The sequence below is a fragment of the Notamacropus eugenii genome, chromosome 5, assembly GCF_028372415.1.
Source record: "Notamacropus eugenii isolate mMacEug1 chromosome 5, mMacEug1.pri_v2, whole genome shotgun sequence".
NCBI lineage: Eukaryota > Metazoa > Chordata > Mammalia > Diprotodontia > Macropodidae > Notamacropus > Notamacropus eugenii.
In genome coordinates, this window is record NC_092876.1 from 30,056,993 (window position 1) to 30,073,885 (window position 16,893).

A 16,893-nucleotide genomic window follows, 5' to 3' on the forward strand; every position below is an offset into this window, starting at 1 on the left:
TGCAACAAAAGTTAAAGATGGTGGAAGTGAATATATCACTTTTCCCAACTGTATGATACATTGGGAGGCACTTGTAGCCAAAAAAAGTTTCGCCAGAATTAGATGTGGTGCTTCACGATACTATCAAATCATTAACTTCATTAAAAGTCATGCCCTTAACTGTTGTTTGTTTTCAAACCTTTGGAAAGACATGAAATCTGATTACAAAAGCTTATTACTACATGCAGAGGTAAGGTGATTCTCAAGGTGGCAAAGTTTAAATAGATTATTGAAACTGAAAGATGAAGTTGTTCTATTTTTGAGTAGAAATCCAACTTTGTTAATTTTTTCATAATGACTTATGGCTTTCTAAGCTGTGTTATTTGTCAGATATTTTTGAAAAACTCAGTGATTTAAACATACTGCTTCAAGGAAAAAACAGTAACGTATTTTGTTAAAAGATAAAATTGAAAGTTTTACACAAAAAGTTAACATATAGAAGTGACAGGAGACACATTTTCAAAAATACTTCTGTTCAAGTTTTCCTTCTAAAAAACTAAGTTTGGTTCATAAATCATACTCAATTGAAATAAAAAATGCCAGTCATCCTCCATTAAAAGTTCAAGAAGAATTTGCTGAGTTATCAAGTGACACAGGTTTAAGTTACCTAAAAAAAATTGTTAAAGGAATTTTATTTTGAGATTAGGACAGAATTTTCAACCATTTCTGAAATGGCCCTAAACATACCTCTGCTGTTTTGTACGAGATATTTATGTGAGTTAAAGTTCTCAGCACTGATAATTATAAAACCAAAATACAAATGGTGAAGATGCCTTGTGTCAACTATTCCACCAACGTTTAACTCTTTATGAAAAATAAACAAGCACATTCATCTCATCAGTATGCAATTTTCTTTCATCTTTAATAAATGGTAAAATTATATGTATATCAAAGAATTATTTTAAAGTAAATTTCTTTATGATTTATTATCCATAAATGTTTGATTAGTAACCTATTTGATATACTTATATTAAAAATTTCTTGGACAAAAAGGGGTTGCAAGTGGAAAAAGTTTAAGAAGTTCTTGGCTAGAGAACTGTTTTGAAAGAATTGGAGCCGACAGGCTGATCTAGTTATAGACAACTGTGTAATAGATTTTGTACCAATAGGGAGCTTTGGAGGTGAGGGTGTGTGTGTGTGTGTGTGTGTGTGTGTGTGTGTGTGTGTGTGTGTGTGTGTGTGTGTGTACTTTCTTCGTTAGAAAAGAGCTATTCTGGAACTGTGGGGGTTGGAGTTTTGGAAGGCAGAATCTTTCCTATACTAGTATGATGGCTTCACAGAGTTAAGTCAGATGATCTGCATCCTTTTTTGGTATCTCAGGGAGAAGCTATGGACTTGGTGTTCAGGAATTCCCCAAACTGGGGAAACACCATTGTAGGAAATGGAGCCAATGTCCAAAGAGATTGGACATGGCTGAAAACTCCCTGAAGGGTGCTGGAGAACCTTGAGAATGGGGTCAAATGAAACCTATCTGGCCTCCCAGTTGTGTGTGTGTGTGTGTGTGTGTGTGTGTGTGTGTGTGTAATCACTGTTAATGGTTGCTTACTTCTTTAGTTTAAGAACTCCTGGAAAGCAAGGATTCTTTCAGCCTTTCTTTGTGGTTGTCTGCACTTAGGATAGCTCCGGACACATAGTAGGTGCTTAATACATGCTTGTTGACTGACAGCCCCAGTTTTACCATTCATGAAATGATTGATTGCTCAGGTCCTTTCCCACCCTGAGAGCATGTGGTTATATGTTTCCATTTGTCTCTGTCACTTTGCGTGTGTATGTATGTGTATGTGTGTGTGTGTATGTGTGCGTGTGTGTGCATGTGTGTATTTAGCCTTCTGTCTTTTTCTCTTGGCCTCTGTATCTGTCTCTATCTCTTTGTCTGTCTCACTGCCAGTCCCTGATTCCAAACATCTCTTCAACCTCTGATTTACCTGGCCTGGTCTGCTTTGGTTTCCTTCTAGGACAAAGTGGGCTAAGAGGCTAGGAATTCTTGGATTTTTTTCTCCTAATGACATTCAAAGCTATATCTATAGTCAAGAGAGGCAAATATCAGGGCCAGGGCAAAGGGAACAGGCTAGGGAGAGACCAAGGGAGCAGGGCAGGGAAGCAGGGGGTCAGAAGGCCAGAGAGCATGGAAGATTTGGAAGGGATGGAGAGAACAGATAAAGTCAGAGTAGCAGGTACCTGTAGACCTAGACTCTTGTGAGGCAGGAGAGGCGGGCAGACAGACAAAGGCTTCCTGAAGTCCATCCTGGTGCACCTGGAAGGTGCTTCCCTGTCCCCATCTCTAGTCTTCCTCCAACCTGTTGGCCAGTCTGTGTATCTCTCATGGGCTGCAGTTGGGAATACATTACTGTCTCAAAGGCTCCAAGTGACACTGGCATTTCGTCTCTGTCTCTGTCCCTTTCTCAGCCTCTCTGCTCCTGTTGTCTTTCTTCTCTCTGTCTTTTCCATCGGTCTCATTCATCTTTCCTTTTTAGCTCTTCCACTTGATCTTTCTGTCCTTTTTCAGTCTGTTTTGTTCTTTCTCCTTTCCTGCTTTTTCCTCTTTTTTCTTCCTCTCTTTATCCTGCCCCTCTCTGAATTTCTCTTCTTTCTTGCCTCTACTTCTCTCTTTTCATTTCTTTCTCTCTCTCTGTCACTGTCTTTTCCCTTCTTAATCTCTTCCATTCTCTACTCCCCATCTCTTTATCCTCCTCTGCCCTCTTTCCTCTTTTCTCCCTTTCCTTCTCCTTCATTCTGTCTGTCTCTCTCACTCTTTCTTGGCACTGTAGTTCAGTGGACAGTGCTGGATTTGGGGGTCTCAGGGCTCTGTTTCTCACCTGAGTTCTGCCACTTACCTGTGTGACCTTGAGAAAGTCATTTGAAGGCCCTGGGCCTCAGTTTTCTTTTGTGTAACAAGATGATGATTGGGTCATTTGGCTTACAAAGTTCCTTCGAGCTACACCTATGTTCTGGATCTCTGGTTCTTTTTGTCTTCCTCCTCAATGTCCCATTGAGTCCCTACTTGTCCTGAGTCTTTCTCTGCACCCCCGCATCTTTCCACCCCTTTCCCTCCATTTCCCCACCTCTACATGTGCCTTTCCATCTCTGCTTCTCCAAGTTCTGTGATATTCTGGGTAGATTTCTGTCTCCCTCTTTCCCTGATCCCCATTTTCTTTGTCTGTTCTCTGCGTCTAAGTTTTAGGGGAAGGCTGCACTAGTGATCTGTTTCTACTCCCAGGTCAGACCTGGGGGGAGGGAGGAAGGTGAGAGGTGTAGATGGAGCCCAGAGAGGGTGATCTAATTAGTTACACATGCAAGGGAAGGCTGTGAAGGGAGGTGAAGGCAGGACTAAGCTGGGCATGTCAGGGCTCCATTGGGGTCAGGCAGGTTCCTAGCACCCCATGCTGACCTGTGATGGACTCTGGAGACTCCAAGAATCAGATAGAGTGGAGGGAGTATAGTGGTTATCAGACTGCTTTTATTGCTCTCTGTTCAAGGCATCACACAGAAAAACAGAACGCGGGGGAGGGAAGGGACACAGAGACAGAGACAGAGATAGAGAAGGGGCAGGGAAACAGGAGGAGACAAAGACAGACAGAATGGAGAGACAGCAGTAGTTAGTGTCCCAGAGTTGGGCAGATACAGTGGCAGTTGTAGTGGGGGTGGTGTTGGAGAAAGTACTTGGATCCTAAGACAGGGGCATGCCCTGCTTGCCATGGGCAGGACCTGGTACAGTGGGACACAGTAAGGTCTGGGGACAAGGGAGGGACCGGGATGAGCAGGGAGGTCACTTACCTGAGGGTGGAGCTGAGTGGATGTTAGGATAGGGAGAGGATGAGCGAGGGCGGGGCCTCGGTCTTGGACTGGGTTTAAAGTCTTGGCAGGGGCGCAAAGCAGGTCAGAGATTGGATCATGGATTTCGGGTCACTCCTTCTTCTGGCCACCCTCCTGGGGCTCCTGCTCCTTTTGGCGCGGGGTCCCGCTGCTTCCCGGAGAGGCCGCCTCCCCCCAGGGCCTCGACCTTTGCCTTTGCTGGGCAACATTTTGCAGATGAACCGTCATGGCCTCCTGAAATCCTTTCTGGCGGTGAGAACCCGCAGAATTGTGTGGTTGGGCGTGTTTGGGTTCCTGTGAGCACTTGCAGGTGGCAGTGATGCCGCCTGCCTCAGTTTCCCTAAGATCTCTCCACAACGAGATGAGCGCTTTGAGATGACTGTAAAGGAAACAGGGGAGAGGCTAATGAATTTCTAGAGCTTTTCCTGGAGTCCCGGGGGTAGTTTCCTCCCTAACTCCCTTATCTTGGAATGAGTGCTCTGAGATCGCTCACTGTGAGGGATTTCTGAGCCCCTCCTTAGCTTTCCGTAGGGATGCTTTCCGACTCAGCTTCCCTCCTGGGTATGATCTAGGAATAAGTGCTTTGAGATCACTTATAATTGGAAATGTGGGGGAAAGTTCAGTAATGGTGGGAGGAAGGGGTAGGGTTCTTTCTGGAAAAAGTGGACCCTCTAGAAGTAGGGGAATAGAGTGGGTAGAGAATGGAGTCGCTTATTTTCTTTTTCGCCTCCTTATTAGTGAGGGATAAACACTTGGAGATCTGCCATACAGAATGGTATGTGGGTATTGGGACTGATTTCCTGGAAGACAGTTTTTATGGGGGTAGGGGGAGGAAAGAGGAGAGTTCCATTAATTCCCTGATTGTTTCCCTCTGTTCCTGCTTCTTAAAACAAAAGAAAGCAAAAAACCATGGATACATTGGGATCTTTCAGAGGGAAGGGAAGTTGGGTCCTGGATTTCTCTGAACTTTTCAAGGGTGGGGTGCAGAGTATTTCCAGTATTGCCTGCCCCAGTTTTGCTCTGGGGAAAGAGGTGAAGGGTGGGGAGAAGTCAAAAGTGTTGTCTATCAGACCTCCAGCAGTGCCTTCCATAGGGATGGGAATGGGGGTGATGTGGGGGTGCACAAAGTGACATCTGGATTCCTTCTCACTGCCCACCAGGGATGGTCACTAGAACTCTGTCCCTCTACCCCAACCGAAGCTCTTTGTTAGGGGGATCCAGGAACAAGGTAGTTTGAAGAGAGGGGAAGGGAGGAGAAAGGATGCTTCAATCTCTCTTTTTTCTTCTCCTTTAAAATGTTTTGTTGGCTCTCTTAATATTGGTTTTGTTACATTGTGAGTTGCACATTGTTTCCCTCCTCCCTCCCTTTCAATCCCACATCAGAGACCAACATTATACATGTGTATATATGTTTGTGTGTATGTATATACAAATGTATATGTGTATTCACATGTGTGTGTATATGTACATATGTATCTATATATGTCTGCATATATAAATACACAGATAGATCAATTCTTTTTCTAGAAGTAGGTAGCATCTTCTTTCATAAGTCCTTGGTAGTTTATATGATCATATTACTCATAATATCTTAGTTTTGTTTGAACAATATTGCTGTTTCTGTATACAATATTCTCTTGGTTCCACTCATGTCACTCTGCATTATTTCATAAAAGTCTTTCCATGTTTTTCGGAAACCAATCTGCTTGTTATTTCTTATGTCACAGTAGTATTCATCACAATCACATACTACAACTTATCCAGCCATTCCCCAATTGATGGACATCCTCTCACTGTCCAGTTCTTTGCCACTACAACAAGAGCTCCTATAAATATTTTAAAACATATAGATTGTTTTCTCATTTCTTTGGTCAAATTTGGAAGCAGACCTGAGTGTGGTATTGCTCAGTCAAAGAGTATACACGCTTTGGGCATAATTTCAAATTGCTCTCCAAAATGGTTGAATCAGTTTACAGTTGCTCAAGTGTATTACTGTCTCAATTTTTCCACATTGCTTCCAACATTTGTCATTTTCCCCTTCTATCCTTTTGGCCAATTGGGTAGGTGTGAGATGGTACCTCAGAGCTGCTATAAGTTTCATTTCTCTAATCACTAACGACAGGGTATTTTTTCATATGACTACATATAACTTTGATTTCTTCTTCCAAAAACTACCTGTCCATATCATTTGACCATTTTTAAATTGGTGACTGATAAACATTCTTATAATTTGACTCAGCATTTGAGATATGAAACCTTTATATGAGAAACTGGCTATAAATTCCCCTTCCCCCCCATTTTTGTCTTTCATTCTAATCTTGTCACATTGGTTTTATTTGTACAAAACCTTTTAAAATTTATTATAATCAAAGCGATCCATTTTCCATCCCACAATATTCTCTATCTCTTGTTTATTCATGAATTTTTCTCTTATTCATAAATCTGATAGGTAGTATGTTCCAAGCTCTTCTAATTTACTTATGATATTTCCTTTGATGTATAGGTCATGCATTCATTTTGGTCTTATCTTGGTAAATGGTGTAAGACATTGGTCTATACCTAGTTTCTGCCAGATTTCTTTCCAATTTTCCCAGCAATTTCCACCAAATAGTGAGTTCTTATCCCTAAAACTTAGATCTCTACATTTATCAAACATGAGGTTGCTATAATCATTTCATAGTGTGTATTTTAAGCCTACTTTATTCCACTGATCCACTCTTCTATTTTTTAGCCAGTGCCAGATAGTGTTGATAATTATCATTCAAACAGAGTTCAAGATCTGTTACTCCTTGTTTTACATTTTGTATATAATTCATTTGATATTCTTGAGTTTTTGTTCTTTCAAATGAATTTTATTTTTTTCTAGTTCAATAAAGTAATTTTTGGTAATTTAATTGGGTTGGCACAGAATAGGTAGAATTGTCATTTTTATTATGTTGACTCTGTTCTGTCTCTCTTTCTTAACATCCCTGCTATTTCCCAAAGAAATGAAGTTAAAGCAAATGGGAACATCGGAGTCTTAACTGTTAGGAGAATATATGATCTGCCAGGGATGGGGGAGAGAAAGATAATCTTGCCCTTTGAGTCACTCCTCCTAGAAGTCTGACCAGATTATCAATAATTTACTGGCATCTCAGTGAAGCACTGGGCCAGACCCTGGGCGGGGAGATGAACTTCTTACCTTAGAATCTCAGAAGCACAGAAAATCAAAACTGGAAGGGTATTTAAACATAGAACGTGAGACTTGGAAGGGCCTTTAGAATGTACATCATAGAATATCAGAGGTGAAAGAGACTTTGGAGCACAGAATATTCTGTGAGTTGGGAAGGATCTTAATCCATGGAATTCTGGGAGGGACCTGACAAAAGAGAACATAGAAGGTTAGAGCGAAAGGGGGTCCTGTACACCATCCATTTTAAATACACCCCCCTCCATTATACAAAAAAGGAATGCATTGTGCCAACTGGGATCTAATGGAGTGGGACTTTTCCCCACCATAGCTTCGGGACAAGTATGGAGATGTATTTACCATCTTCCTGGGCTCCCGACCTGTGGTTGTGCTGTGTGGGACTGAGGCTGTGAAGGAGGCCCTGGTGGAGAAGGCTGAGGAGTTCAGTGGCCGAGCACCTGTCACGATTGTTGATTCAGTCTTCCAGGGGCTGGGTGAGTGGGCCATGCCATGGCAAGGGTTGGGGAAGAGTGACAAGGTGATGGTAAGGTTCAAGGAAGGAGTGACTTCAGACTCTGAGGATCAGAGAAGGAGACAGGTAGGGGCTGAAGATAAAGAGAGGAGGATCAGGGTGGACAGAGGAGACTGATCAGAATGTAGAGGAATAAGAAGTCAAGGGGAGAGAGATTTGAGGTGGGAAGGATGTGAGTAAGACAAGGTCCTTGTGAGTAAGACAAGGTCCTAAACCCCATACCCTTTTGCCCTTAGGGGTTGTCTTTGCCAATGGCGATACATGGAAGACCTTGCGCCGATTCTCCCTGGCCACTCTTCGAGATTTTGGGATGGGGAAGAGAACCATTGAAGAACGGATCCAAGAGGAGGCCCAGTGTCTGATTGAGGAGCTTCAGAAATCCAAGGGTGAGAAAAACAATACAGGCACAGTTAGAAAAGAGAGAAATAGAGACAGTCAGGGAGTCATCAGGAAAGAGAAGTACAGAGAGAAAGACACTGAGAACTACAGAGATAGAAGATGAGAAAGAGAACAGAACAGAACCTGACCACCAGGAAGACATAAGGATTGGGGTAGACCCTGGGAGTGTCTAGGGGGGCCTGGGGGTGTGAAGGAGCTTCCTTTCCCCAGATGCTGAATTAGAGGGGAGTGGTAATGGCTTTTGGTACAATCTTAGAAGCATAGTAATTATGTAGAGGCAGAAACATGGAAACAGAGGAACAAAGAACCCTGGAGATATGGGAGCTTTCCACTGACCTCCTGAACCTCTTCTCTCCACTCTTCCCCCCTTCCTTCTCCTCCTTTCGTGTTCTCTCCTTTCCCCAGGAGCCCTGTTGGAACCCACTGTCCTCTTTCACTCCATCACGGCCAACATCATCTGCTCCATTGTGTTTGGTGAACGCTTCTCCTATGATGATAACCAGTTCCAGGATCTGCTGAACAAGTTCACTGACACATTTGCCATAGCAAGCTCTCTCTGGGGCCAGGTGAAGTTTGGAATTACAGGGATTGAGTGACACTGGGAGAAGGAGAAGGAAAGGAGGACATAGGAGGAGACAGAAAAATAGAGGGTATTGGAGGACATCAGAGCACAGGTTCACAGAGAAGGGACACAGGGACACAGGGAGGGGAGGACACAGGGAAAGGAAAACTGGGAAATGGATGATAGGGTCACAGAAAGGTGTACCCACAAAGAAATAGGGAGGGAGAGGATGCAGAGAGCAGGTACATTGCAGAAGTGACAGAAGGAAGGTGGCCCAAGCTTAGAGGAATGCTAGAACCCATGGAAGTCAGAGGGCTCATCCTATTCTATCCTCTTCTTGTACATCAGCTGTTTGAGCTGTTTTCAGGTTTCTTGAAGTTCTTTCCTGGTTCCCATCGGCGTGCTCACAACAATCTGACGCTCATCAATGCCTTCATTGCTGACAAAGTGGAGAAGCATAAAGACAGCCTGGACCCCAGTGCCCCCCGAGACTTCATTGATGTGTACCTGCTCCGTATGGAGAAGGTGGGCATTCCCACCCCTGCCCTCCAAGTACTGCCACCGTGTGTGTGTGTGTGTGCGTGTTTGTGTATGTGTGTGTGTGTGTGTGTGTGTGTGTGTGTGTGTGTGTGTGAGAGAGAGAGAGAGAGAGAGAGAGAGAGAGAGAGAGAGAGAGAGAGAGAGAGAGAGAGAGAGAGAGAGAGAGGTCAAGGAGGGAGAAGGGAGAGGAAAAGATTAAGGAGAGAAAGGGCAAAGGGAGGGAAAGACAGGATGAAATCCAGATGTTCTCTTGGTGAAATTTGGTTGCTAGCACACCTTTTACTTCTGAGGGTAGTGACAGAGAGAAGGAGAGAGGCCAAAAAAGTTTTGACAAAAAGAAAGGCACCTATAGAAGAAAAGGAAGACAAAGAATGAGAGAGAGAGCTTCAGAGAATGTTATAGAAAAGGAAGTAGGGATAAACACAGTGAGAGAAAAAGAGACATAGGGTTTTCCTGAATCATTCTCTTCTGAGCCCTATCCTCCTGTCTTTCTCTCTCTTCCCCTCCTTCTTTTGTGCTTTTATTAATTGTTCCATTACCCTTCCCAGGTTTTAACTACCAGTCTTCTATGCAGAGATATGGAGGCAAATGTACAGACCCAGTCCTCATTTCTCTTATGAGCTCCAGCCCCACATTTCCAAGTGCCTGCTGGACAGCTCCTTCTGCAGTGTGATCCCATGGGCACCTCAGACTGTAAACTCCCCAACTAGACTGTAAGCGCCGTGAGGGCAGGGACTGTCTCTTTTGGTATCCCCAGTGGTTAGCACAATGCCGGGCACATAGTAGGTCCTTAATAAATGCTCATTGAAATGAAATAATGAAGATACCAGAAAAGGAACTCACATCCTCTCTTCCTTGTCCCAATCTGTCCATCCTCCAGTCTCCAGTGTTTCTATTGACGGCATCACCACTTCCCCGTTATGCCTCTTTGTAACCTCAGAGACAATCGTGACCCTTAATTCTCTCTTGTACTCCTTGTCCAACAAGATTCCAAGTCTTTTCATTTCACCTTCAATGGCAGCTCAGTACTAAGTTCCACTCACATGACCTTTCCTCTAGTTCAAGCCCTTGGTACCTCTTAGATGGTTTAGTGCAATAGCTGTTTAATTAGCCTCCCTACTTCCAATTTTCGCTTTCTCTAATCTAGCCTTCAGTTAGTCAGTTAATAAACATTTATTAAGTTCCTGTTGTATGTCAGACACTGTGCTATGCATTGGGGATACAAAAAGAGACAAAAATACAATCCCTGCTCTCAAGGAGCTTGTAATCTGATGGACCCTCACAGCTGCTAAATTCATATTCCTAAAGCACAGACCCGACTATTTCTGTCCTCTCTTCAAGAACTTTCATGGACTTTCTGTTGCCTTAGAATAAAGTTAAAAATATCTCAGTCTGGCACCTAAAGCCTTCCAGTCTGCTTCTCTCTTCAGTTATCACTTACGTTTCTCTTACATTATCTCTGTGAATTTCCTATTCTGGTCAAAGTAGCCTTCAACCTCCTTACTTCATGTTCATAGGAGATTCCATATCTTGCCTCCTTGCCTTTGTCCAAGCTGTGCCCCATGCCTGAAATGCCATCTCTGTGTTCCTCTGCCTCATAGAGTTCCTAGTTTTCTTCAAAGTCCAGCTCAAGTGCCACTTTTTATATGAGGGGCTTCCTATTTCCCCAGTTGTTCATCCTATCTACTTCTTGAAATTGTTCTGTTGTACTTTGTATGTAGACTTTGGTTTTACTTATGCCTATGTTTTATCCCTCTTGCCCCCAAATGGAATCACAGTTTCCTAAGGGGATTGTTTTCTTTTTATCTTTATATTCTCAGCATTTGGCAAGATGTTTTTCACTACTTGATAGGCACAATTATTGCTAAGATTAATTGAAATGAGAGAGAGCAGCAATATGATTCAGTGAAAAGAGCACTGGATCTGGATTAAAATTCCACCTTTATGATTTACTACCTGACTAACCAAAGGCAAGTCATTTATCACCTCTAAACCTCAGTTTCCCCATCTGTAAGCTGAGGGATTTGGATTAGATGTCCTCTAAGTTCCTTTCCCACTGTAGGACAATGGACTGGGAATAAAAGGATGAGAGATGAGGAAAAAGAGACAGAAAAGGAGGCATCCAGGGAAAGATGAACAGAATGGGAGATGAAAAGACACGAGGAGGGAAAAACAGAGAAGAGACAGAGAAGGACACGGTGCGTGTGTGCGTGTGTGTGTGTGTGTGCGCGCGCACGCGTGTGTAGACAGCAAAGACAGCTCAAGAGCCAGAAAGAGGTAGAAATAGAGGATGAAAATGGAGGGAGACAGAGGAAGAGAATACAATCAGAGGAATAGAAGGAGGAGGAGACAAAAAGAGAAAGAAGGGGAGGGAGATACAGGGACCACGATGGAGGGATTTAGAGAGAATCAGACACTGAGATACTGAGCTTTAGTGATAGAAGTGAACTCAGACATATGAGAGGAGAGTCTCTGAGGCTAACCTATGGTCTTCTCCTCTGTTTTTCTCCCTGTCTTCCTCCTTTTTTTCCCTAGGAAAAGGGAAATGCTAGCACTGAGTTTCACTACAAAAACCTCATCATCACTGTCATGTCACTGTTCTTTGCTGGCACTGAGACAACCAGCACCACCTTACGCTATGGGTGCCTTCTTCTCCTCAAATATCCATGGGTGGCAGGTGGGTAAATGGGAGCAGCTCCAGGGAGTGACTGTTCTGCTCAGAGACTGGAGACAAGCAAAGGTTTTGAGTGGAGGTGGAGATCAGGTGGAGGGAGGGAGCCTGTTATAATTAGTAACAAGCAGTCAGGTCAGAGAATTTTCCTCAGGCTCAGTGCCTAAGCCCCCATGTCTGGCAAAGGACTCTGAGAAATGATTCAAGGAATAAGGAATATATATGGTCACTTTCCCTGTGTCCAACTGGGCTATGGATAATTTTTCACAGCTCAGCTGTCCCATGGGAAACTGTCTCCCCAAGATTTCTCACAGCTATTCTGGCCCCCATCTAACTGGATAAATTCACTCAATTACTTAAAACATATAAACATTTACGTGTATATAAACATGTATATTACATACATACATGTATGTATATTACATACATACATATTCATGCAGTTTTCCATATGGCCCACTTCATATTAATTGGGTTTATATATCCTTTTCTCTTCCCCAGAGAAAGTCCAGGAAGAGATTGACCAGGTGATTGGGAGGAACCGTCTTCCAGAAATCAAAGACAGAGCCACAATGCCCTACACAGATGCTGTCATACATGAGATCCAGAGATTCAGTGACCTCCTCCCCATGAGTGTGCCCCATTCTGTGACCCAAGACACTTCCTTCAGGGGCTACCTCATTCCCAAGGTGAGAGTAATAACATCTTCAGGATCTTTTGAGCCATTCACTTCTAACTCATGTAAAGAAACTGAAGATCCCAAAGAACCCATGACTAGATGACTCCATCTTAGAAAATAGAAAGTCAAAGCTGGAAGTTCACTTAGAACACAGAAAATAAAATATTAGCGTTCTAAGGGCTCTGAGAACATAGAACAGAAAATACCAAGCAGAAAGAAAAATTAGAAGAAAGAGAGAGTATGCAAGAATTTGGAGGGTTCTTAAGTTATTGAGCAAAGATTTCCAGAGTTAGAAAGAACGTGGAAAACAGGATGTTGGCATTCTAAGAACTCATAAAGAGGAAAAGGAGAGTATTGACACTGATGGAGACCATGGAGATCTATTTCACTTATTGTATAGGGGAAGAAATAGAAGTCTGGAGAGAAGAGAATTTAACAATAAAATTAGATCCACTTTAAAACAGGTATCTCTCATTGATCTACTCTGTATATTGAACATATGCCACTGAAAGAGACAGATCCAGAATTTAAGTCTTCAACAAAGAATACTAGGAGGTTAGATAGAGAAGAATGTAGTGACACAGATATTACCTTTCCTCAGTTTCCTCATCTCTACAATGGAGTTGCTGGATTGGATAAACTTTAAACTTGTGATTTTACGATCCCAGACTCTAACCTTTGTTGGTCAGTGGAAACTGATGAGCAGTCTTATCCCTCTTGCCTCATTCCCCAAGGGTCTAAGTTCTGTTGTGCCTTAGGGTGATCTGGTCTCCTGGTGCCTACAGTGACTTGAGGCTTGGCCCCAACACCTCTGTAAATCTCAACCCTCATGTGCCCTTTGTTCTAAGCTAAGTTACATCTGCTTTGCCTTGGCATGACTGTTTGCCTAGGTTATGACCTGGCTCTGGCAAACCTTTATGATCTATCCTTGGGTGATGGGGAAGATTTAGTGGAACTCACTTTCTCTTCTGGTGACACCTCCCTCTCGTGGCAGGGCACTAATGTGTATCCTCTCCTGAGCTCAGTCCTGCACGATCCCAGATACTTTAAGAAACCTTATGACTTTGATCCCAATCATTTCTTGGATGCTCAGGGATCTCTGAAGAAGAGCGAGGCCTTTATTCCATTTTCTTCAGGTAAGCACTGTCCCCAAGGCCTATAGAGAGCTCCCCCTCAAGAGCCAGTTAAAGACAACCATCCCTAGGCTGTTTCTATCCATAGACTTTTACTTCAGTCTGACCTGGAAGGTGAGGGGCCATTGGGAAAGATGGGGGATATTAAATAAATTGGAAACCCAAGGCTCATATGTGTCCCCTCCATACATACAAAGATGTTTGTATGTATCATTTTGTTTGTATGTATAAATACAATATAATGCATATAATTTATCACATAACATAAATGTATCTCTTTATATTTATCTTCCTTTATCGTATCTCTATCAGCAAAGGAGGATTGCAGTAGCTCAAAAGAAATGTGAGACACACAAAGTTAGAGGCTTCCATTCCAAATATGCGTATGGACTATTTGTGGTGGAGCCTTCCAAGAGCCACAATTGGACACACTGTACCTTGACCCTGACGTAGTGATGTCATTTTAGTCCTCCTTGAGCATGAAGGACAGTAGTCAAATCCAATCTTTATCAAGGTAGCCAAAGGCAGAATTTTGCAGAGGAAACAGTATCTCTTTTTCTCTCTGTGGATCTTCCCCAAAATGTCCTCCACCCTGCTTCTCTACTTTATTTCCTGAATATTATCATATGAATTTATCTCTTAATATATAATGCTCTTGTGCTACCTTTTTTCTTCCTTTGGAATATGATGCACCCCACCCTTCTGATATCACATTTTTGGTTATCCATTTCATATCTCCAAGACTTAGTGTTTCCATGAGATCCAATTTTGCCTCCTTGTATTGGAATCTCTGGCCTCTTCTATTTCTTTCTCATCCATGGTGGATTTGTATATAGACGCTAGAAGTCATGGACTTGGTTGCTGGCTCAAGTCTCAGTCCTCTCATTTCCCCCCAGAGTAACCCTGTTCAAGGCACTTCCTTTCTCTCAGCCTGAGTTTTTTCATGTGTAAATGAGGGACTTGAACCAGATGCCCTCTGTGATCCCTTTCTGCTGGAGAACTGTGATCCTATATCACTTCACCTCCCTGGGTCTCCTGGGCTTGGTTGGGCTAGATGTCTGCTGAGGTCTGCTCTAACTCTCACCTCTGATTCTGGGGCAATTGGGACACAACATTTATGTTACTGTTGTCACCTGGTGGACATGAAAGAAGTATTTTGTGTACTTCCAAGATGGTCCTTGGGAGTGGGGTCCTCTGAGCAATGGCCTCTGTGACACTCCTCTCCGTACCCTTAGGGAAGCGAATCTGCCTGGGAGAGGGCATTGCCCGGATGGAAATTTTCCTTTTCCTCACTGCCATCCTACAGAACTTCTCTTTGAGCTCCTCCATGGATCCTGAGAGCATTGACCTCACACCTAGGCTGAGTGGAGTGGGCAATGTGCCTCCTATCTACCAGCTTCGATTCCACCCCCGCTGAAGGGAGCCAAGGCCAAGGCCTGGAGAAGTAGCCACTGGGCCAACCTTCCTATCACCATCAAACATACTGTCCCAGAGGTCAACCAGGCTGAGAAGAGGCTGGAGGGGACATACTACCATTTACCACCCTTAGATGAGGGAAACTTGAGCAGAGAGGTGACAGAAGTGGCTTCAGTTTCCTCATCGATAAAATGAGTGAGTCACCTCTGAGGTTCCTTTCACATCTAGATCAGCGATGATTCTGTGTGCCTAAGTGACTCAAACATCCTCCTATCCCCAAGGTTCCTCCTGTAACCTAACCTCCTCACATGCTACACCATCAGTCCATCTCATAAGAAGGAGTCAGAACCATCCTTAATGCCTTTATATCTCCACTGGGTGATTATGAAGCCTATGTCCCAGGAGAGGGGAGGAAACTATATTATGGCAAAGCAAATAGAGTGTTGGATTTGGAGTCAGGAAGACCTTCCTTCAAATCCTTCCTGTGACTTCCTGGGACTTGCAACTAGCGAGAAGTTCCTTTAATTTTGCACCTCTGCAAAAAGAAGACAATAGTATCATTGGTACCAATCTCAAGGGATGTTCTGAAGTTCAACTGAGATTATGCATAAAAAACACCCACTGTATACATAGCAATATGCTAGGCACTGGGCATACAAAGATGATCATTCTTTTCCATACTCTAGTCTCCAAATAAAGCATTTTAAAATGTAATTGGACAGCTTTTGCTTTTATATTCTAGTAATTTCCATTAAGGAATAATATGTCAGACTTTGTGCAAAGAACTGGGGAATCAAAAGTGGGAAAAGACAGTCCCTGCCTTTCAGAAGAATACACTCCAATGAGAGAAATATTTTGCAAACAAATATGTACAAAACCAGCTATAACTAGAAGAAATAGAAATGATTAACAGAGGGAAGTCCCTTGAAATAAGAGGGATTGGAGAAGGTTTCCATTAAAAGAAGAGGTTTTAGTTGGAACTTAATGGGTGCCAGGAATGTCAGTAGGTAGAATGGAGAAGAGAGAGCATGCACACTCTGGCACGCTGTCTAGAGGAATTACTCTCAAGCACACTTAATATCTGTGATGTGTGGAATGGACATACTACTGAAAACCCTAGTTAGCAGTAGCCAGATGGTGTGAATTTTAAACCCAACAAATTTATCTAATTTATAAAGGTTTATAGAAGTTTTCATTCTAACCAGGAGAGAGGGAAGAGAAAGTTTTAGAGCGTTCAGAGCTTTCAAAAGAGATAGGAAGAGGAGATAACATGTCCTGGTGGCTGGGGTTTTGCCCTCCAGTGCCCTGGATATAGTGGCTGGAGAATGGTTCATTGCATCTCACCCAAGTTGACTCCCTTCCAGACACTCAGCTTCTGCTTCAATACTCATTGCACATTCATTTCAGACCTAGATGCCACACCATTCCTATGGTCATGAGAGCAAATCTCTTCTTGTTAATACATGTTATATTTGTTGTTTTAACATTTCTGACAGATTTTTTTTTCTTATCCTAATCCAAATGCGAACAAATACCCAGGAAAAGATATCAACCTGCTTCAAGTTCAGACTGTGATAAAATGGAGCAATTGTCTCATAAAAATGGAGTGTGAAAGAACTAATACAGAGGAAGCAGAAAGGGGTAGAGAGTTTCTAATGTTGGAATCTTATTCTCCTCTGGGTAGAAGAGGAGATGTGTATATCTGGAGAGGTTTAGAAGTCTTTTGAATTTCTAGGGAGGTGAGAAAACTAGAGTACAGGGTGGGAGAGGGACTTTTAGAAGGTTGCATAGATTAAGATTAGGAGGGTGGAGAGAGATGACAAGGGATAGGCTTTTGGAGAAGCAAGCAAAATAAGGAATAAGAAGGTAAGGGATAGGGTAAAAAGAGAGGACGAGAAGGAAAATAGTGAGTAAAAATAAGATGGCGGGAAATTCACAAG

General features: G+C 42.9%; 1 protein-coding gene across 2 annotated transcripts; it reads left to right on the forward strand.

Moving 5' to 3' along the window:
- The first annotated feature begins 3,903 nt into the window (after window positions 1-3,903).
- LOC140503850 (cytochrome P450 2B4-like) lies at window positions 3,904-15,667 on the forward strand. Of its 2 annotated transcripts, XM_072608192.1 has the most exons (9): window positions 3,905-4,104; window positions 7,353-7,515; window positions 7,790-7,939; window positions 8,358-8,518; window positions 8,863-9,039; window positions 11,590-11,731; window positions 12,227-12,414; window positions 13,399-13,540; window positions 14,773-15,667. In XM_072608192.1, exons 1-9 carry the CDS (start codon window positions 3,931-3,933, stop codon window positions 14,952-14,954), a joined length of 1,479 nt encoding a protein of 492 aa, XP_072464293.1. In that variant the 5' UTR covers window positions 3,905-3,930; the 3' UTR covers window positions 14,955-15,667. The 2 variants fall into 2 exon arrangements, with proteins under 2 accessions (XP_072464294.1, XP_072464293.1); XM_072608193.1 differs by lacking the exon at window positions 13,399-13,540 and having other exon boundaries at window positions 3,904-4,104; window positions 14,773-14,923.
- Window positions 15,668-16,893: the final 1,226 nt, after the last annotated feature.

Bases quoted from the DNA above. Each gene is read 5' to 3' on its own strand.
- LOC140503850 (XM_072608192.1), top strand. From the start codon at position 3,931: ATGGATTTCGGGTCACTCCTTCTTCTGGCCACCCTCCTGGGGCTCCTG. The intron at 7,516-7,789 runs GTGAGTGGGCCA...TTTTGCCCTTAG, and splicing joins TTCAGTCTTCCAGGGGCTGG to GGGTTGTCTTTGCCAATGGC. The intron at 13,541-14,772 runs GTAAGCACTGTC...CCGTACCCTTAG, and splicing joins CTTTATTCCATTTTCTTCAG to GGAAGCGAATCTGCCTGGGA.